Genomic DNA, 21438 nt, shown 5'->3' with positions numbered 1-21438 from the left:
ACGGAACTCTTCTTTCCCACAGAAGATTGAGCCATACTAGGGCCTTACCAGATAGATGTGACATGATGAAGGCCACTTTGGCTCGGTCCGAGGTGAACTGATTAGCCAGGAGTTCGAAGTGCAGCGTTCACTGGTTAATGAACCCCCGACACAGGGTGGGATCTCCGCCAAAGCGTGGAGGAGCTGACAGACGAGGTCCGGAACTTGTATAACTGGTTGCCTGGTGGGTCACCGTGGTGGTAACTACCACCTGAGAGGATGTAAAAGCAGCTGGTACTGCCAGCGTATCAAAATGGGTAATCACAGACCATAAATAGGATAGGACCTTGTCCTGCTGATGCTTCTGGCAGGAGAACTCCTGGTATAGGTCCAAGATGGAAGATGCCTGGGAGCCAGCGGATTCCATGGCCTGTGCAAACTGTAACGGGCTGGGTGGTGGAACCACTGTGCCAAAGCACAGGGAAGACCTGAAGGGGAGGGACTAGGAGCCTCAACCAATCTGACCACGGACATGCAGCAGCTAATGACACCGCGGTCTGTGGAGAGACAAGTGAGGTGATCCAGTGCTACTCCAGGACTGACCTTGGGTAGATGGTGGCTGACCCCTAGGAGCGGATAGCTGGGATGGCACAGAGGAATGTCCAACAGATGCAGGCAGGCAGAGATGACAGGAACTGCAGGTGCAGACTGTACAGTCTGACGGAGAGATGAGTGCTGGCGGGTGCAGCTGGCTCGACTGCCGTTGAGGTGAGCACTGGCGGGTGCAGCTGGCTCGACTGCCGTTGAGGTGAGCACTGGCGGGTGCAGCTGGCTTGGCTAGCCTTTGAGGTGAACACTGGTGGGTGCAGCTGGCTCGGCTGCCGTCGAGGTGAGCACTGGCGGGTGCAGCTGGCTCGGCTGCTGTTTTACATGCTACTGTACGTCCGCACCTTAGTGTACTATATTCACCTGACATCCCTCTATGTATTTTGACTGGACCCACCAGTTGAGGTGAATGAGGATGGACTATACCATGATTGCGGTTGTGACCGGGCACAGTCTTACACCGTTTTCCTGCCGTGTGTTAGGACTCCGGTTTGAGGTGGTTTCTACCATAATTATGGCGTTTGTGACATGGACGTGCAAACAACGCAGTAATGAAAGTGTAGACGGATAAGTCCAGCACGAGCAGGGAATAAGGAGTCTGAGATCTTGCGGGTCCACAGCACTGCGGCCAACTTTATTGTGCTCATTACATCTCAGCAAATAAACGAAACTGGTCATTGTGAGAGAATGTGACCAAGATCCTCTGCCCACAATCACACGCTGCTGGTGGCAGTCACCCTACAAAAGGACTGGACATCGCTCACTCCACGCCTTTAGCTTTCAGCTCATCTCGGACACGCTTCAGATAATCGGGATCCGGGAACCCAAACCTGCAGGAGAAAGATACGAGGACGTTACAGAGCATGATACGGGTGCCGCAGAGAGGGAGACGGCCATCGCAGCTGCCCACAGTGAAGACCAACATCCAGTAAAACTCTCCATAAATGAGGGCAGTCCCGGGCACTAGTGACTTAGCAGCAAAAAACATGTGTTTGTTGCAGATTTCACGCGCCCCAGCGACATTTGTACTGTGTGCAGAATCCAACCTGTCGTGTACAATCACTACGCCATGCGTTACTAGGGGCTTACTCTGCTGCCCCCTTAGAATAAATCCGAGTCCCATCATGCTCTTACCCGGCGGCGCCCCCCTGAGGGTTGGTCTTATGATGAATGTCGTTCCAGGTCACAGCGTCTTTAGCGCCGGTGGTGCGAGATTCCCCCACGGTGAAGATCAGTTTCTGATCGAAGGCTTTCCTGAGCAGACGAAGAACCTCCTGACCCTCTCGGTTATCCGGTAAATACGCCATGCGTTGAGTGCCATGGAACGGCTTTCCGGGGTTAGGATGGTTCTTCTGGATAGGAGAGAAGATAAAACATGGAGTTACCGGACCTGGAACATGTGATGGCAGAAACATGATGGCGGTGTGGATGAGGCTCAGCCTGCAGCCTGAAATACGACAAATGAAGGTGGATTTACACTAAAAAATGCATCAGGTCCAGATCCACTGATCTCCGTCACTTCTATAATGCGTCACTGCAGAACTGCAGCAAATCTACATCTGAACGAGGCCATAAAGGCTCCAAAAGTCAAGGGGCATCACAGACCCCAACGTCAGAACAGTCAGACATCAATGGCTGATAGTCTAATATATAGGACCCCAATAACATCTATATTTATATCCCAAACAGCACCGCCCAATGGGAGCACCGGGCTGTGCTGCGCCTGACGGACCCAGACGTCCCTCAGAGCGGAGACCCATGCCTCTCCGTCAGTGCTGGGTCCCCTAGTGACCAGACATTGATGGCAGCGTGATTATCATGCCCTCCTCTCCCCCAGCTCCGTATCCCCTGCACTCACCTGCTGAATGCCCCCTGGGACTTCATATTGAATGTGTATGGTGCCACATCCAAGATAGCCCGGCAGGCTTAGTCCTGAGGTCGTAACTTTCATCGTCCCATCAGGCTGGTTCCCTATGACAACTCCGTACGGGACACCACACACGGGGCAGACCGGCTTCAGGTCTTGACATTTCTGGAGACAGTGAGCACAGAATTCATGTTTGCACTTCAGGACCTTCTTATTTGTAATCTGGTCCAGGCAGATAGGGCACAGCTCCTGCTCCGCTCTCGCCTTTGTAGCAGGGGGACCAGTAGTGTCCATTGCCTCCTGAGCCTCACGTCTGGAGGCAGCAGCATCCCGGACATCTTTTATCTTGAAGAACTCCCGGAGCTTCTCTTCAGCAAACTCCAGGAGGACTGGAGAAGCGATGAGGGTGACGGAGCCATTGTCCTGCTCCAGAATAACGTCTAGTCCCGCTTTCTGCAGCTCCGTTCTGAACTGCTCCAGTTGCTCTCCATTCTCCAGGTTCCCGTGGATGGTTTTTCTCTGCAGGTTCATGATGGTGCTCTGCAGAAGGCTGGTGAAGCTGTGACAGGCGTGTGCGCGCAGATCAGGGGCCCCGCTCGTGACTCTGAATGTGACTCTCACGTTCTTGTCTTTACCTTCTTCATCCATCATCACTCCGTACTTCTGCTGGAGCTCCTCCATCTCTCTGGACTTTAATTTCTTCAAGATGTCCATGTGCCTGGCATCTACTATCACCTCGCTCCTCGTGTCCCTCGATGAGATGGTTATGCCTCTGCGGGGGTGCCGAGATCGGCCTTCTACTTTATGCAAAGCCCCCACTGCCAGGGACAATTCCCGTTCAGGTCCACGGAGAATTAGACGATCTCCGTCCACTAGGACCAAGGTCTTGTGATGTTCCTTCATGTAGTGTTTGGTGTCTTCCAGTGGAGCTTTCATGGCGGATATCGGCACTTCCTTCTGGCTCCAGTCCTTGGTCACAGCTTGGATCTTTTCAATAAAGATTTGCTTTGCTCGATCCACTGAGGAGTCAGGTGCCAGAGGGTTCAGTTTTATGTAAGAGGTGTTCTCAGATTTCTTCCCCTCGGTCACCTCCACCTTGTATCGCGTCTCCATCTTTGTCAGCTCCTCTTTGTAGATCTCAGTGATATACTCATATAAAGGTGTCTGAAGGTTCAGCCAGTCGTCTCCGTCTTCTCCGCGCTCCTCCTCATGGTGGATTGTGCTCCTCTCACCACCCCCGAGCTGTGTCTGGAGGAATCTACGAAGCTCTTCGATTTCACTGTAACTTCCTCTGATTTCGATGCCGGCTTGAGTCTCTGCCATTTTCAGAGATGGAAACTTGTGTGAGATTTGCTGCAAGATCTGTAAATGGATCAAGTCTGGGTGGAGCTGTGCAGAGACGTAAGGAAAGATCTGGAGAGGTAGGAAAGAAAGGGAGAAGGTGGTGACGGTCGAGTCTGGACACTGCAGAAGTGGCTGCACGAGTAGGGTCCTTACATAAAACATCAGCTCCTTATTTGTCCTCCGTGTAGCAAAATGGATCGCAATAAAATGCTTTAGGGTGCATGTGACTGCGGAAACCTGTGCCGACCCCAGCGTCATGTGTCCAGAAACAGCAGTACCACCTCAGCCAGGAATGTCCGACTGTGGATCACTGTCAAGTCCCAAATAAAGACACCGCTTAATAACCGCGGGGAGATTAGTCAGACGGACCTGGTCATACCTTGTGTCGGATACATGCCGCCGGAGATCGGCACGTGTGTCCGCTGTCAGGTTCCCTTTACAACCCACCAGGATCGTCCTTGAGCCAAGACTGTGGCAGAGGCCGGCAATCACTGGTGGGCTACAGGACCACAGCAGAGTATTCATTTCATTACCGGAGGGCTGTCACTAATGTTATTTCCCTGCCCCTATTCTTTTTACTTACCAGCTGCTGTCTTCTGCTCTTCCCGGAGCCACTCTGGTCCTGCGCCGCCATCTTGTTACTGCAGTGCCTGAATGACCAGAACTCAGCAGTAACGGTCACCAGCTCAGTGTCCGTCTATAGGGACTGGGTTCTGGCCCTCACAGTTTCACACGACAGTGACACCGGAGGATATGCAGGTGATAAAGTGCTGGAGACCGAGAGGAGCGGCACCGAGTAAGCAGAAGACGACGCTGGCAAGAAGAGTACTGGGTGCAGGGAAATTACATTACTGATACCGGGGGTGAAATTAAACATTGGAGGGCTGCTGTAATGTGCAGCCATCTCCTGCATTCATGCTGTCGCCTGAATTCGATAGATTTACCACCTATTTTCGTGCAGAGACATCTGTCCATCAGTGGCCTGAGGGCGGCGGCAGTCTTTGACCAGCACGGCACCATTGTGCAGCCGTCCACCTCACATTCTGTGGCCTGAAACCGCGGGAGGGGGGACGCAGTCACTGACCAGCATTGCAACATCCTGCAGCCGTCCACCTCACAGTCAGCGGCCTGAGGGCCACAGTCATTGACCAGCACTGCGCCATCCTCCTCACAATCAGCGGCCCTAGGACGGGGGGGCCGCAGTCATTGACCAGCACTGTGCCATCCTGCAGCCGTCCACCTCACAGTCAGCGGCCTGAGGGCGGGGGCCGCAGTCACTGACCAGCACTGCGCCATCCACCTCACAGTCAGCGGCCCTAAGACGGGGGGCCGCAGTCATTGACCAGCACTGTGCCATCCTGCAGCCGTCCACCTCACAGTCAGCGGCCTGAGGGCGGGGGGGCCGCAGTCACTGACCAGCACTGCGCCATCCACCTCACAGTCAGCGGCCCTAAGACGGGGGGGCCGCAGTCATTGACCAGCACTGTGCCATCCTGCAGCCGTCCACCTCACAGTCAGCGGCCCTAGGGCGGGGGGGCCGTAGTCACTGACCAGCACTGCTCCATCCTGCAGCCATCCACCTCACAGTCAGCGGCCCTAGGACGGGGGGCCGTAGTCACTGACCAGCACTGTGCCATCCTGCAGCCATCCAGCGGCCCTAGGACGGGGGGCGCAGTCACTGACCAGCACTGCACCATCCTGCAGCCGTCCACCTCACAGTCAGCGGCCCTAGGGCGGGGGGGCCGTAGTCACTGACCAGCACTGTGCCATCCTGCAGCCATCCACCTCACAGTCAGCGGCCCTAGGACGGGGGGCCGTAGTCACTGACCAGCACTGTGCCATCCTGCAGCCATCCAGCGGCCCTAGGACGGGGGGCGCAGTCACTGACCAGCACTGCACCATCCTGCAGCCGTCCACCTCACAGTCAGTGGCCCTAGGGCGGGGGGGCCGCAGTCACTGTCCAGCACTGCATCATCCTGCAGCCGTCTGCCTCACAGTCACTGTCCAGCACTGCGACATCCTGCAGCCGTCTGCCTCACAGTCAGTGGCCCTAGGGCGGGGGGGCCGCAGTCACTGTCCAGCACTGCGACATCCTGCTGCTGTCCACCTCACAGTCAGCGGCCCTAGGGCGGGGGGCCGCAGTCACTGACCAGCACTGCACCATCCTGCAGCCGTCCTCCTCAGTTAGTGCAGATTATCTCTTAATTCATAAAATCTGAGTCAGAATTGATTACGGGGTTGGTTTTTCAGAATGGATTACGGGGTTGGTTTTTCAGAATGGATTACGGGGTTGGTTTTTCAGAATGGATTACGAGGTTGGTTTTTCAGAATGGATTACGGGGTTGGTTTTTCAGAATTGATTACGGGGTTGGTTTTTCAGAATTGATTACGGGGTTGGTTTTTCAGAATGGATTACGGGGTTGGTTTTTCAGAATGGATTACGAGGTTGGTTTTTCAGAATGGATTACGGGGTTGGTTTTTCAGAATTGATTACGGGGTTGGTTTTTCAGAATGGATTACGAGGTTGGTTTTTCAGAATGGATTACGGGGTTGGTTTTTCAGAATGGATTACGAGGTTGGTTTTTCAGAATGGATTACGGGGTTGGTTTTTCAGAATGGATTACGAGGTTGGTTTTTCAGAATGGATTACGAGGTTGGTTTTTCAGAATGGATTACGGGGTTGGTTTTTCAGAATTGATTACGGGGTTGGTTTTTCAGAATGGATTACGGGGTTGGTTTTTCAGAATTGATTACGGGGTTGGTTTTTCAGAATGGATTACGAGGTTGGTTTTTCAGAATGGATTACGGGGTTGGTTTTTCAGAATGGATTACGGGGTTGGTTTTTCAGAATGGATTACGAGGTTGGTTTTTCAGAATTGATTACGGGGTTGGTTTTTCAGAATGGATTACGGGGTTGGTTTTTCAGAATTGATTACGGGGTTGGTTTTTCAGAATGGATTACGAGGTTGGTTTTTCAGAATGGATTACGGGGTTGGTTTTTCAGAATGGATTACGAGGTTGGTTTTTCAGAATGGATTACGGGGTTGGTTTTTCAGAATGGATTACGAGGTTGGTTTTTCAGAATTGATTACGGGGTTGGTTTTTCAGAATTGATTACGGGGTTGGTTTTTCAGAATTGATTACGGGGTTGGTTTTTCTTAGATTTAATTAAAAAAAAAAAATCTATTGAGACTAAAATATCTTTGCAAGAGTCTTGTACGCTGGTCCTTACCCGTCACTGGCTCCACTCCTCAGCATGCCCCGACCGACAGCCGCACAGTCACCGATTCTGCACCAACACAAACTCACCCCACCCTGACCACGCCCTAAATACAATAGCCACACCCCTGAATACACTGACCACGCCCTGCACAGCCATTGGTCCTACTGCATCACAGCCACTGACCACTCCTGTGGAGACATGGTCCGCTAGCCAGAACTGAAAGGACCATAGATTGTCCGCCAAACACCCGCTCTCCTTTTAATGTGGGCATAACGCTACTCAGACAACACAGGGTGAGGGCAACAGTGCGGCAATGCTTATTGAGCCACAAACCAGGCAGATGACGCATAGTACAGTCCCAGCACAGTACCCCAAGATGGTGACATTACAGGGTCTCACCCTTCCGCTGAGCCGCCGGGATAATGGCAGATGTTATGTCAGAGCTCCCAGAGCCGACTACCCCACCTGTGGCACACACACAGAGAGGAGGTAACGACAAGCGTAGGGAGATGACAGTCCGCAGAGTCCTTACAAGGTACTAGGCCAGTTGACCTGAGAGTCACAACCTGCTTCTCCGAACGTCTCCATGGAGCCAGGTGAATACGCAGGCCCAAATTCTGGCTTCTCCAAACGTATCCATGGTTCAGCGATGGTCAATGGAGCAGATCTGTATCCTTCCTAACGGAGCCGAAAACCCCTAGGTTGTTTCCTGTAGAATGATAGATCCCTCTCCCTCGTGATGGTGCCGTGATATTGGCTGCTGTCCTGTCTCTGGTCTTTTGGATGTATATGTCTTGGCAGAATCTCCGGCTGTCTCTCTCACTCAGTTTCTCTGTTTCTGAGTCTCTTTATACAGAGGCATGTAACCTATTTTTACATTTAACAAGTGTCCTTCAGTCCAGCATGAAGATAAGGGCTTAAAGGGAATCTGTCACCCCATTTTAGGCCTATAAGCTGCGGCCACCGCCGTTCTGTAATGCTGTAGAGAAGCCCCCGATGAAACCTGAAAGTTAAGAAAAACACGTTACATTATACTCACCGGGGGGCACGGTAGGGTGCGGTGGGTGTCGCGGTCCGGCGCCTCCCATCTTCATACGATAATGTCCTCCTTGCTTCTCCCTCGGCTCCTGCGCAGGCGTACTATATCTGTCCTGTTGAGGGCAGAGTAAAGTACTGCAGTGCGCAGGTGCCGGGAAAGGTCAGAGAGGCCCAGCGCCTGCGCACTGCAGTACTCTGCTCTACCCTCAACAGGAGAGATATAGTACGCCTGCGCAGGAGCCGAGGGAGAAGCAAGGAGGACATCATCGTATGAAGATGGGAGGCGCCAGACGGGACCGCGACACCCACCGCACCGGACCGCCCCCCGGTGAGTATAATCTAACTCATTTTTCTTATCTTTCAGCTTTCATCGGGGGCGTCTCTACGGGATTACAGAATGCTGTAGATAAGCCCCTGATGGCAGTGGCCGCAGCTGATAGGGCTAAAATGGGGTGACAGATTCCCTTTAAAGAATGCTGATGAGATCAAGTAGCATTAGTTGATTATTTAATCTAATTGCATAGTTTTTCCCTCTCTGCTTTTGGAGTCAACAAACTGGCTCCATAATACAATGCACAATTAGCATATCAGCAGACATCACTAGTCATCAAAGATAAGCGCACACTAGATTATATGGAATATCAGCTTACACATCAATATTACAGGCTTACACAAGCAAAGGTATACATAACGGCATTTATTATTGGTTTTCCAAAAATAGTCGTCTGGGTAATTAAGATACAAGGCCGTGCCTTCACATTGCTCCCCATCTTAATTAGCCAGATGTGGTAGGACACCGATCATTCCTCTCCACAACAGGTCGTTAACTACAGTCTGGAATGTAAGAGGTCTCACGTCTATGACACAAACCTCTCTAGTTTCCTCAGAGCATATTCCATGTCCTCCTTACGAAAGCAAACTCCACACGTAATTGAAGAGTAAGTACTGGTATCCATTGGGTCCAGGCATGGCTTCCTCCGCATTCCGTAGTTCCTGGATTAAATCCCATTCAGTCTGTTGAAGCTGGCACCTCTCCAGTTGCTTCCGTCTCTTGTTGAGGTCACATACTCACTCTGGTCGTCTTCCCATGGCCGAGTTGGTGGGGTTGGACATAGTAGCATCAGAAACCTGCTGTGCATGCCTCAGCAATGGTCTGCTGGGTCTGCCTGCATGCCTCCCTGGTTGTGGAGCCCTGGACAGTGTGTGAGAACACCAGTCCCATGCAGCATCCCTGAATCCACGGGGCTGAGTAATATCCCACTGCAGCCACCATAATGTGGAGACACAGGGGGTCGACGGGCGCCCAGGACTGCTAGCCGAAACCGCAAGGACCAGGGATAGTCCCGCCGAACGCCCGCTCTCCATTTAACAAGGTACAAGGCCAGTTAACCCGAGAGACACCAGTGGGTCCCAATTCTGGCTTTCTCCAAACGTATCCATGGTTCAGCGACGGTCAATGGATCAGATCTGCATCCTTCCTACCAGAGCCGAAAACCCCGAGGTTGTTTCCTGTAGAATGATAGATCCTTGTCCCTCATGATGGAGCCAGGATATTGGCTGCAGTCCTGTCTTTGGTCCTTTAGATGTACACTGTATGTCTTGGCAGAATCTCCGGCTGTCTCTCTCTGTCTCTGAATCTCTTTATATAGAGGCATGTAACCTATTTTTAGATTTAACAAGTGTCCTTCAGTCCAGCATCAAGATAAGGGGAACATTGGTGAGGAGATCACCACGTCTCAGCCAATCATTGACCACTGTCACTGACCACGCCCCTGCACAGCCACTGACCACACCTCTGCATATCCACTGACCACGCCCCAGCCAATCACTGATCACAGCCACTGACCACGCCCCTGCACAGCCACTGACCACACCTCTGCAGCCACTGACCACGCCTCTGCATATCCACTGACCACACCTCAGCCAATCACTGACCACAGCCACTGACCACGTCTCACTCAGTCATTGACCACTGCCACTGACCACACCCCTGCACATCCACTGACCACGCCCCAGCCAATCACTGACCACAGCCACTGACCACGCCCCTGCCAATCACTGACCACGCCCCTGCAGTCATATGGTGTATTAAAAACCTATGATGAACATGTTACAGGACGTCTGCACGTGCGGCGTGCAGCTGCAGCACAGCCAAATAATATCTGAGAGTAGAGGGGCTGCTGCTGTAATAAAGGGGCTTGTCTTGTTATTGCCACTTTCATCACAAACCATCACTTCTGCCCATAAAATGCCCGCTGATGGAGGAGAATGTGGTCAGACCCGTGCGCCACCTGACATGGGAAAGCTGCAGAAACCAGAGAGCGTGGTCAATGACAGACGACTACAGCAAAGATGTCAGTGTGGCTGCAATCACCTCTGGAAAAGGGGCGCTGTGACCCCCTGCAGTGGGGTCTGCGAGGGTCCGGTGGTCGCTCTCTGGAGGAGGAGGACGGCCCGCACCGATGTAATCTCCGCTCCCGTCTTCTATAGATAGATCTGCGCTCTCACGTGTCCTGGAGGATCGGGGGCTGCGATGGATGTCACCTTCTCTGATCGTCACCCGAACAGTATCGATCATGTGGTCCTTCCTCTGGAGAACTCTGTGCAGTGCTGGGGAGAGAAGAGACAACCTCCGAGACCGCACTGTATACCGTACACTGCTGAGAAGAGAAGAGACAACCTCCGAGACCGCACTGTATACCGTACACTGCTGAGAAGAGAAGAAACAACCTCCGAGACCACACCGTATACCGTACACTGCTGAGAAGAGAAGAGACAACCTCCGAGACCGCACCGTATACCGTACACTGCTGAGAAGAGACAACCTCCAAGACCGCACCGTATACCGTACACTGCTGAGAAGAGACAACCTCCAAGACCGCACCGTATACCGTACACTGCTGGGAAGGGACAACCTCCAAGACCGCACCGTATACCGTACACTGCTGGGAAGAGAAAGAGACAACCTCCGAGACCGCACCGTATACCGTACACTGCTGAGGAGAGAAGAGCCAACCTCCGAGACCACACCGTATACAGTACACTGCTGAGAAGAGAAGAGACAACCTCCGAGACCGCACCGTATACCGTACACTGCTGAGAAGAGACAACCTCCAAGACCGCACCGTATACCGTACACTGCTGAGAAGAGACAACCTCCAAGACCGCACCGTATACCGTACACTGCTGGGAAGAGAAAGAGACAACCTCCGAGACCGCACCGTATACCGTACACTGCTGAGGAGAGAAGAGACAACCTCCGAGACCACACCGTATACAGTACACTGCTGAGAAGAGAAGAGACAACCTCCGAGACCGCACCGTATACCGTACACTGCTGAGAAGAGACAACCTCCAAGACCGCACCGTATACCGTACACTGCTGAGAAGAGACAACCTCCAAGACCGCACCGTATACCGTACACTGCTGAGAAGAGACAACCTCCGAGCGCACCGTATACCGTACACTGCTGAGAAGGGACAACCTCCAAGACCGCACCGTATACCGTACACTGCTGGGAAGAGAAAGAGACAACCTCCGAGACCGCACCGTATACCGTACACTGCTGAGGAGAGAAGAGCCAACCTCCGAGACCGCACCGTATACCGTACACTGCTGAGAAGAGACAACCTCCAAGACCGCACCGTATACCGTACACTGCTGAGAAGAGACAACCTCCGAGACCGCACCGTATACCGTACACTGCTGAGAAAAGAAGAGACAACCTCCGAGACCGCACCGTATACCGTACACTGCTGAGAAAAGAAGAGACAACCTCCGAGACTGCACCGTATACCGTACACTGCTGAAAAGAGACAACCTCCGAGACCGCACCGTATACCGTACACTGCTGAGAAAAGAAGAGACAACCTCCGAGACCACACCGTATACCGTACACTGCTGAGAAGAGACAACCTCCAAGACCGCACCGTATACCGTACACTGCTGAGAAGAGACAACCTCCGAGACCGCACCGTATACCGTACATGCTGAGAAGAGAAGAGACAACCTCCGAGACCGCACCGTATACCGTACATGCTGAGAAGAGAAGAGACAACCTCCGAGACCGCACCGTATACCGTACATGCTGAGAAGAGAAGAGACAACCTCCGAGACCGCACCGTATACTGCTGAGAACAGACAACCTCCGACACCGCACCGTATACCGTACACTGCTGAGAAAGAAGAGACAACCTCCGAGACCACACCGTATACTGTACACTGCTGAGAAGAGAACCTCCAAGACCGCACCGTATACCGTACACTGCTGAGAAGAGAAGAGACAACCTCCGAGACCGCACCGTATACTGCTGAGAAGAGACAACCTCCAAGACCGCACCGTATACTGCTGAGAAGAGACAACCTCCGAGACCGCACCGTATACCGTACATGCTGAGAAGAGAAGAGACAACCTCCGAGACCGCACCGTATACCGTACACTGCTGAGAAAAGAAGAGACAACCTCCGAGACCACACCGTATACTGCTGAGAAGAGACAGCCTCCGAGACCGCACCGTATACCGTACACTGCTGGGAAGAGAAAGAGACAACCTCCGAGACCGCACCGTATACCGTACACTGCTGAGGAGAAAAGAGACAACCTCCAAGACCGCACCGTATACCGTACATGCTGAGGAGAGAAGAGACAACCTCCGAGACAGCACCGTATACCGTACACTGCTGGGAAGAGAAAGAGACAACCTCCAAGACCACATCGTATACCGTACACTGCTGAGAAGAGAAGAGACAACCTCCGAGACAGCACCGTATACCGTACACTGCTGAGAAGAGAAGAGACAACCTCTGAGACCGCACCGTATACCGTACACTGCTGAGAAGAGAAGAGAGACTGCTCTTCTGGGGGGAGGGCGCGCACAGGGGGACTGCTCTTCTGGGGGGTGTACATGAGGCTGCTCCTCTGGGGGGTGTACATGGGGCTGCTCCTCTGGGGGGTGTACATGGGGCTGCTCCTCTGGGGGTGTACATGGGGCTGCTCCTCTGGGGGGTGTACATGGGGCTGCTCCTCTGGGGGCTGCTCCTCTGGGGGCTGTACATGGGGCTGCTCCTCTGGGGGCTGTTCCTCTGGGGGCTGTACATGGGGCTGCTCCTCTGGGGGCTGTACATGGGGCTGCTCCTCTGGGGGGGTGTACATGGGGCTGCTCCTCTAGGGGGTGTACATGGGGCTGCTCCTCTAGGGGGTGTACATGGGGCTGCTCCTCTAGGGGGTGTACATGGGGCTGCTCCTCTAGGGGGTGTACATGGGGCTGCTCCTCTAGGGGGTGTACATGGGGCTGCTCCTCTAGGGGGTGTACATGGGGCTGCTCCTCTGGGGGGTGTACATGGGGCTGCTCCTCTGGGGGGTGTACATGGGGCTGCTCCTCTGGGGGCTGTACATGGGGCTGCTCTTCTGGGGGGTGTACATGGGGCTGCTCCTCTGGGGGGTGTACATGGGGCTGCTCCTCTGGGGGGTGTACATGGGGCTGCTCCTCTGGGGGCTGTACATGGGGCTGCTCCTCTGGGGGCTGTACATGGGGCTGCTCCTCTGGGGGGTGTACATGGGGCTGCTCCTCTGGGGGCTGTACATGTGGCTGCTCCTCTGGGGGCTGTACATGGGGCTGCTCCTCTGGGGGCTGTACATGGGGCTGCTCCTCTGGGGGCTGTACATGGGGCTGCTCCTCTGGGGGCTGTACATGGGGCTGCTCCTCTGGGGGCTGTACATGGGGCTGCTCCTCTGGGGGCTGTACATGGGGCTGCTCCTCTGGGGGCTGTACATGGGGCTGCTCCTCTGGGGGGTGTACATGGGGCTGCTCCTCTGGGGGCTGTACATGGGGCTGCTCCTCTGGGGGCTGTACATGGGGCTGCTCCTCTGGGGGCTGTACATGGGGCTGCTCCTCTGGGGGCTGTACATGGGGCTGCTCCTCTGGGGGGGGGTGTACATGGGGCTGCTCCTCTGGGGGGTGTACATGGGGCTGCTCCTCTGGGGGCTGTACATGGGGCTGCTCCTCTGGGGGCTGTACATGGGGCTGCTCCTCTGGGGGCTGTACATGGGGCTGCTCCTCTGGGGGCTGTACATGGGGCTGCTCCTCTGGGGGCTGTACATGGGGCTGCTCCTCTGGGGGCTGTACATGGGGCTGCTCCTCTGGGGGCTGTACATGGGGCTGCTCCTCTGGGGGCTGTACATGGGGCTGCTCCTCTGGGGGCTGTACATGGGGCTGCTCCTCTGGGGGCTGTACATGGGGCTGCTCCTCTGGGGGCTGTACATGGGGCTGCTCCTCTGGGGGCTGTACATGGGGCTGCTTCTCTGGGGGCTGTACATGGGGCTGCTCCTCTGGGGGCTGTACATGGGGCTGCTCCTCGGGGGGGGTGTACATGGGGCTGCTCCTCTGGGGGGTGTACATGGGGCTGCTCCTCTGGGGGCTGTACATGGGGCTGCTCCTCTGGGGGCTGTACATGGGGCTGCTCCTCTGGGGGCTGTACATGGGGCTGCTCCTCTGGGGGCTGTACATGGGGCTGCTCCTCTGGGGGCTGTACATGGGGCTGCTCCTCTGGGGGCTGTACATGGGGCTGCTCCTCTGGGGGCTGTACATGGGGCTGCTCCTCTGGGGGCTGTACATGGGGCTGCTCCTCTGGGGGCTGTACATGGGGCTGCTCCTCTGGGGGCTGTACATGGGGCTGCTCCTCTGGGGGCTGTACATGGGGCTGCTCCTCTGGGGGCTGTACATGGGGCTGCTCCTCTGGGGGCTGTACATGGGGCTGCTCCTCTGGGGGCTGTACATGGGGCTGCTCCTCTGGGGGCTGTACATGGGGCTGCTCCTCTGGGGGCTGTACATGGGGCTGCTCCTCTGGGGGGTGTACATGGGGCTGCTCCTCTGGGGGGTGTACATGGGGCTGCTCCTCTGGGGGGGTGTACATGGGGCTGCTCCTCTGGGGGGTGTACATGGGGCTGCTCCTCTGGGGGGTGTACATGGGGCTGCTCCTCTGGGGGCTGTACATGGGGCTGCTCCTCTGGGGGCTGTACATGGGGCTGCTCCTCTGGGGGGTGTACATGGGGCTGCTCCTCTGGGGGGTGTACATGGGGCTGCTCCTCTGGGGGCTGTACATGGGGCTGCTTCTCTGGGGGGGTGTACATGGGGCTGCTCCTCTGGGGGGTGTACATGGGGCTGCTCCTCTGGGGGGTGTACATGGGGCTGCTCCTCTGGGGGCTGTACATGGGGCTGCTCTTCTGGGGGGTGTACATGGGGCTGCTCCTCTGGGGGGGTGTACATGGGGCTGCTCCTCTGGGGGGTGTACATGGGGCTGCTCCTCTGGGGGGTGTACATGGGGCTGCACTCACCCTCTCGGTTCTGGAAGCGGACACCGTAGGTGGTCGGACTGATCTCGGTCACTTCGCAGGTTTCTTCTCCTCCAGATTTATTCCTGGACATGAAATATTTCTGTATCTTCAGTTTGAATGTTGGGAGATTCTGGGGGAGACTCACCAGGACGTGGTGACCCCCGACCCTCACCGCGCCCCCCGGTACACTCGGGGCTGAACTGGTTTCCATCTTCCCCCCAAACTGTGGTGAGTGGGAACCAAGAGGCCCCAGCACATAAGGGTCTGTGTGCCCGGTGTCCATAGGGGGCCCCTGAGTGCCAGTCTGTGGCCCCCGATCCTCTGCGCCCCCTTGTACCGCTGCTGTGCGCGCTCTCCGCTGTCAGCCACTTCCGGCTCCGCGGACACTTTCACTTTGTGAGAAACAGAAACTTCTAAAGTCTCACCCGGAACCGGAGCAGAGAGACGCCCGAGACCCCCGGGAGCAGAGAGACGCCCGAGACCCCCGGGAGCAGAGAGACCCCCGAGACCCCCGGGAGCAGAGAGACGCCCGAGACCCCCGGGAGCAGAGAGACGCCCGAGATCCCCGGGAGCAGAGAGACGCCCGAGACCCCCGGGAGCAGAGAGAGACGCCCGAGACCCCCGAGAGCAGAGAGACGCCCGAGATCACACAGCTGCAGACTCCCAACAAGGTATCACTCAGGACAGAATCTCTGTATACAGACTCTATATACCGCCCCTTCTTCACTCCGCATAAAACCCTTTGACCCCTCCATACACCCCCCCCGCGCCCTCGTACGCCCCTATTCGGCCTCCTCGTACGCTCCCCCCTGCGCCCTCCTCGTACGCTCCCCCCTGCGCCCTCCTCGTACGCTCCCCCCTGCGCCCTCCTCGTACGCTCCCCCCTGCGCCCTCCTCGTACGCTCCCCCCTGCGCCCTCCTCGTACGCTCCCCCCTGCGCCCTCCTCGTACGCTCCCCCCCGCGCCCCCCTCGTACGCCCCCCCGCACCCCCCTCGTACGCTCCCCCGCGCCCTCATACGCCCCTCTTCGGCCTCCTCGTACACTCCCCCCCGCGGCCTCCTCGTACGCTCCCCCCTGCGCCCTCCTCGTACGCTCCCCCCTGCGCCCTCCTCGTACGCTCCCCCCTGCGCCCTCCTCGTACGCTCCCCCCTGCGCCCTCCTCGTACGCCCCTCTTCGGCCTCCTCGTACGCTCCCCCCCGCGGCCTCCTCGTACGCTCCCCCCTGCGCCCTCCTCGTACGCTCCCCCCTGCGCCCTCCTCGTACGCTCCCCCGCGCCCTCGTACGCCCCTCTTCGGCCTCCTCATACGCTCCCCCCTGCGCCCTCCTCGTACGCTCCCCCCTGCGCCCTCCTCGTACGCTCCCCCCTGCGCCCTCCTCGTACGCTCCCCCCTGCGCCCTCCTCGTACGCTCCCCCCTGCGCCCTCCTCGTACGCTCCCCCCTGCGCCCTCCTCGTACGCTCCCCCCTGCGCCCTCCTCGTACGCTCCCCCCCGCGCCCCCCTCGTACGCCCCCCCGCACCCCCCTCGTACGCTCCCCCGCGCCCTCATACGCCCCTCTTCGGCCTCCTCGTACACTCCCCCCCGCGGCCTCCTCGTACGCTCCCCCCTGCGCCCTCCTCGTACGCTCCCCCCTGCGCCCTCCTCGTACGCTCCCCCCTGCGCCCTCCTCGTACGCTCCCCCCTGCGCCCTCCTCGTACGCCCCTCTTCGGCCTCCTCGTACGCTCCCCCCCGCGGCCTCCTCGTACGCTCCCCCCTGCGCCCTCCTCGTACGCTCCCCCCTGCGCCCTCCTCGTACGCTCCCCCGCGCCCTCGTACGCCCCTCTTCGGCCTCCTCATACGCTCCCCCCTGCGCCCTCCTCGTACGCTCCCCCCTGCGCCCTCCTCGTACGCTCCCCCCTGCGCCCTCCTCGTACGCTCCCCCCTGCGCCCTCCTCGTACGCTCCCCCCTGCGCCCTCCTCGTACGCTCCCCCCTGCGCCCTCCTCGTACACTCCCCCGCGCCCTCATACGCCCCTCTTCGGCCTCCTCGTACCCCCGTCTGCGCCCTCCTCGTACGCTCCCCCCCGCGCCCCCCTCGTACGCCCCCCCGCACCCCCCTCGTACGCTCCCCCGCGCCCTCGTACGCCCCTCTTCGGCCTCCTCGTACGCTCCCCCCTGCGCCCTCCTCGTACGCTCCCCCCTGCGCCCTCCTCGTACGCTCCCCCCTGCGCCCTCCTCGTACGCTCCCCCCTGCGCCCTCCTCGTACGCTCCCCCCTGCGCCCTCCTCGTACGCTCCCCCCTGCGCCCTCCTCGTACGCTCCCCCCTGCGCCCTCCTCGTACGCGCTCCCCCGCGCCCCCCTCGTACGCCCCCCCGCACCCCCCTCGTACGCTCCCCCGCGCCCTCGTACGCCCCTCTTCGGCCTCCTCGTACGCTCCCCCCTGCGCCCTCCTCGTACGCTCCCCCCTGCGCCCTCCTCGTACGCTCCCCCCTGCGCCCTCCTCGTACGCTCCCCCCTGCGCCCTCCTCGTACGCTCCCCCCTGCGCCCTCCTCGTACGCTCCCCCCTGCGCCCTCCTCGTACGCTCCCCCCTGCGCCCTCCTCGTACGCTCCCCCGCGCCCTCGTACGCCCCTCTTCGGCCTCCTCGTACCCCCCTCTGCGCCCCCCTCGTACGCTCCCCCCTGCGCCCTCCTCGTACGCTCCCCCCTGCGCCCTCCTCGTACGCTCCCCCCTGCGCCCTCCTCGTACGCTCCCCCCTGCGCCCTCCTCGTACGCTCCCCTCTGCGCCCTCCTCGTACGCTCCCCCCTGCGCCCTCCTCGTACGCTCCCCCCTGCGCCCTCCTCGTACACTCCCCCCTGCGCCCTCCTCGTACACTCCCCCCTGCGCCCTCCTCGTACGCTCCCCCGCGCCCTCGTACGCCCCTCTTCGGCCTCCTCGTACCCCCGTCTGCGCCCCCCTCGTACGCTCCCCCCTGCGCCCTCCTCGTACGCTCCCCCCTGCGCCCTCCTCGTACGCTCCCCCCTGCGCCCTCCTCGTACGCTCCCCCCTGCGCCCTCCTCGTACGCTCCCCTCTGCGCCCTCCTCGTACGCTCCCCCCTGCGCCCTCCTCGTACGCTCCCCTCTGCGCCCTCCTCGTACGCTCCCCTGCGCCCTCGTACGCCCCTCTTCGGCCTCCTCGTACCCCCCTCTGCGCCCTCCTCGTACCCTCCCCCCTGCGCCCTCCTCGTACGCTCCCCCCGCGCCCTCCTCGTACGCTCCCCCCTGCGCCCTCCTCGTACGCTCCCCCCTGCGCCCTCCTCGTACGCTCCCCCCTGCGCCCTCCTCGTACGCTCCCCCCTGCGCCCTCCTCGTACGCTCCCCCCTGCGCCCTCCTCGTACGCTCCCCTCTGCGCCCTCCTCGTACGCTCCCCTGCGCCCTCGTACGCCCCTCTTCGGCCTCCTCGTACCCCCCTCTGCGCCCTCCTCGTACCCTCCCCCCTGCGCCCTCCTCGTACGCTCCCCCCGCGCCCTCCTCGTACGCTCCCCCCTGCGCCCTCCTCGTACGCTCCCCCCTGCGCCCTCCTCGTACGCTCCCCCCTGCGCCCTCCTCGTACGCTCCCCCCTGCGCCCTCCTCGTACGCTCCCCCCTGCGCCCTCCTCGTACGCCCCTCTTCGGCCTCCTCGTACGCTCCCCCCTGCGCCCTCCTCGTACGCTCCCCCCTGCGCCCTCCTCGTACGCTCCCCCCTGCGCCCTCCTCGTACCCCCCTCTGCGCCCCCCTCGTACCCTCCCCCCTGCGCCCTCCTCGTACGCTCCCCCCGCGCCCCCCTCGTACGCCCCCCCGCGCCCCCCTCGTACGCCCCCCCGCGCCCCCCTCGTACGCCCCCCCGCGCCCCCCTCGTACGCTCCCCCGCGCCCTCGTACGCCCCTCTTCGGCCTCCTCGTACGCTCCCCCCTGCGCCCTCCTCGTACGCTCCCCCCTGCGCCCTCCTCGTACGCTCCCCCCTGCGCCCTCCTCGTACGCTCCCCCCTGCGCCCTCCTCGTACGCTCCCCCCTGCGCCCTCCTCGTACGCTCCCCCCTGCGCCCTCCTCGTACGCTCCCCCCTGCGCCCTCCTCGTACGCTCCCCCCTGCGCCCTCCTCGTACGCTCCCCCCTGCGCCCTCCTCGTACGCTCCCCCCTGCGCCCTCCTCGTACGCTCCCCCCTGCGCCCTCCTCGTACCCCCCTCTGCGCCCTCCTCGTACGCTCCCCCCTGCGCCCTCCTCGTACGCTCCCCCCTGCGCCCTCCTCGTACGCTCCCCCCTGCGCCCTCCTCGTACGCTCCCCCCTGCGCCCTCCTCGTACGCTCCCCCCTGCGCCCTCCTCGTACGCTCCCCCCCCGCGCCCTCCTCGTACGCTCCCCCCTGCGCCCTCCTCGTACGCTCCCCCCTGCGCCCTCCTCGTACGCTCCCCCCTGCGCCCTCCTCGTACGCTCCCCCCTGCGCCCTCCTCGTACGCTCCCCCCTGCGCCCTCCTCGTACGCTCCCCCCTGCGCCCTCCTCGTACGCCCCTCTTCGGCCTCCTCGTACCCCCCTCTGCGCCCCCCTCGTACCCTCCCCCCTGCGCCCTCCTCGTACGCTCCCCCCGCGCCCCCCTCGTACGCCCCCCCGCGCCCCCCTCGTACGCCCCCCCGCGCCCCCCTCGTACGCCCCCCCGCGCCCCCCTCGTACGCTCCCCCGCGCCCTCGTACGCCCCTCTTCGGCCTCCTCGTACGCTCCCCCCTGCGCCCTCCTCGTACGCTCCCCCCTGCGCCCTCCTCGTACGCTCCCCCCTGCGCCCTCCTCGTACGCTCCCCCCTGCGCCCTCCTCGTACGCTCCCCCCTGCGCCCTCCTCGTACGCTCCCCCCTGCGCCCTCCTCGTACGCTCCCCCCTGCGCCCTCCTCGTACGCTCCCCCCTGCGCCCTCCTCGTACGCTCCCCCCTGCGCCCTCCTCGTACGCTCCCCCCTGCGCCCTCCTCGTACGCTCCCCCCTGCGCCCTCCTCGTACGCTCCCCCCTGCGCCCTCCTCGTACGCTCCCCCCTGCGCCCTCCTCGTACGCTCCCCCCTGCGCCCTCCTCGTACGCTCCCCCCTGCGCCCTCCTCGTACGCTCCCCCCTGCGCCCTCCTCGTACGCTCCCCCCTGCGCCCTCCTCGTACGCTCCCCCCTGCGCCCTCCTCGTACGCTCCCCCCTGCGCCCTCCTCGTACGCTCCCCCCTGCGCCCTCCTCGTACGCTCCCCCCTGCGCCCTCCTCGTACGCTCCCCCCTGCGCCCTCCTCGTACGCTCCCCCCTGCGCCCTCCTCGTACGCTCCCCCCTGCGCCCTCCTCGTACGCTCCCCCCTGCGCCCTCCTCGTACGCTCCCCCCTGCGCCCTCCTCGTACGCTCCCCCCTGCTCCCTCCTCGTACGCTCCCCCCCGCGCCCTCCTCGTACGCTCCACCCCGCGCCCTCCTCGTACGCCCCCCCGCGCCTTCCTCGTACGCCCCCCCGCTCCTTCCTCGTACGCGCCCTCCTCGTACGCTCCCCCCCGCGGCCTCCTCGTACGCTCCCCCCCGCGCCCTCCTCGTACGCTCCCCCCTGCTCCCTCCTCGTGCACCCCCCCCGCGTCCTCGTACGCTCCCCCCGCTCCATCCTCACACGCTCTCTCCTCATACGCCCCTCCCCCCTGCCCTCCGGCCCCCGTGCCCTCCTTGTACGCTCCCCCCCCGCGCCCTCCTCGTACGCTCCCCCCCGCGCCCTCCTCGTACGCTCCCCCCCGCGCCCTCCTCGTACGCTCCCCCCCGCGCCCTCCTCGTACGCTCCCCCCCGCGCCCTCCTCGTACGCTCCCCCCCGCGCCCTCCTCGTACGCTCCCCCCCGCGCCCTCCTCGTACGCTCCACCCCGCGCCCTCCTCGTACGCCCCCCCGCGCCTTCCTCGTACGCCCCCCCGCTCCTTCCTCGTACGCGCCCTCCTCGTACGCTCCCCCCCGCGGCCTCCTCGTACGCTCCCCCCCGCGGCCTCCTCGTACGCTCCCCCCCCGCGGCCTCCTCGTACGCTCCCCCCCGCGGCCTCCTCGTACGCTCCCCC

At 60.4% G+C, this 21438-nt stretch overlaps 2 protein-coding genes across 2 annotated transcripts in view; one reads left to right on the top strand and one right to left on the bottom strand.

Annotated features, from left to right (window-relative positions):
- Positions 1–1191: 1191 nt before the first annotated feature.
- DTX3L (deltex E3 ubiquitin ligase 3L) lies at positions 1192–15966 on the bottom strand. The gene is made up of 5 exons (XM_073551904.1): positions 15392–15966; positions 10432–10667; positions 2444–3865; positions 1720–1937; positions 1192–1415 (listed from the first exon to the last, which is right to left on the bottom strand). Exons 1-5 carry the CDS (start codon positions 15672–15674, stop codon positions 1346–1348), a joined length of 2229 nt encoding a protein of 742 aa, XP_073408005.1. The 5' UTR covers positions 15675–15966; the 3' UTR covers positions 1192–1345.
- A 76-nt stretch (positions 15967–16042) lies between these two features.
- LOC141054979 (protein mono-ADP-ribosyltransferase PARP9-like) overlaps positions 16043–21438 on the top strand; it is a 105913-nt gene continuing 100517 nt past the window's right edge. Inside the window, exon 1 of the mRNA XM_073551902.1 lies at positions 16043–16062. The gene's annotated coding sequence lies outside the window, so the exon portion shown is untranslated. The remainder of the gene's footprint in view (positions 16063–21438) is intronic.

The sequence above is a fragment of the Dendrobates tinctorius genome, unplaced genomic scaffold (assembly GCF_039654945.1).
Source record: "Dendrobates tinctorius isolate UK_male_01 unplaced genomic scaffold, ASM3965494v1 ptg000182l, whole genome shotgun sequence".
NCBI classification, from domain to species: Eukaryota; Metazoa; Chordata; class Amphibia; order Anura; family Dendrobatidae; genus Dendrobates; species Dendrobates tinctorius.
The sequence above is the reverse complement of the archived record's forward strand: the minus strand, read 5'-3'. Positions and strand labels throughout refer to the sequence as shown.

What these genes read in the sequence shown, in the direction of transcription:
- DTX3L (XM_073551904.1), bottom strand. Translation starts at nt 15,674, where the DNA reads ATGGACACCGGGCACACAGACCCTTATGTGCTGGGGCCTCTTGGTTCC. An exon ending in CCGCTTCCAGAACCGAGAGG is followed by an intron (nt 10,668 to 15,391) that starts GTGAGTGCAGCC and finishes TTCTCTCCCCAG; the next exon opens with CACTGCACAGAGTTCTCCAG. An exon ending in ACAGCGCCCCTTTTCCAGAG is followed by an intron (nt 3,866 to 10,431) that starts GTGATTGCAGCC and finishes CTACCTCTCCAG; the next exon opens with ATCTTTCCTTACGTCTCTGC.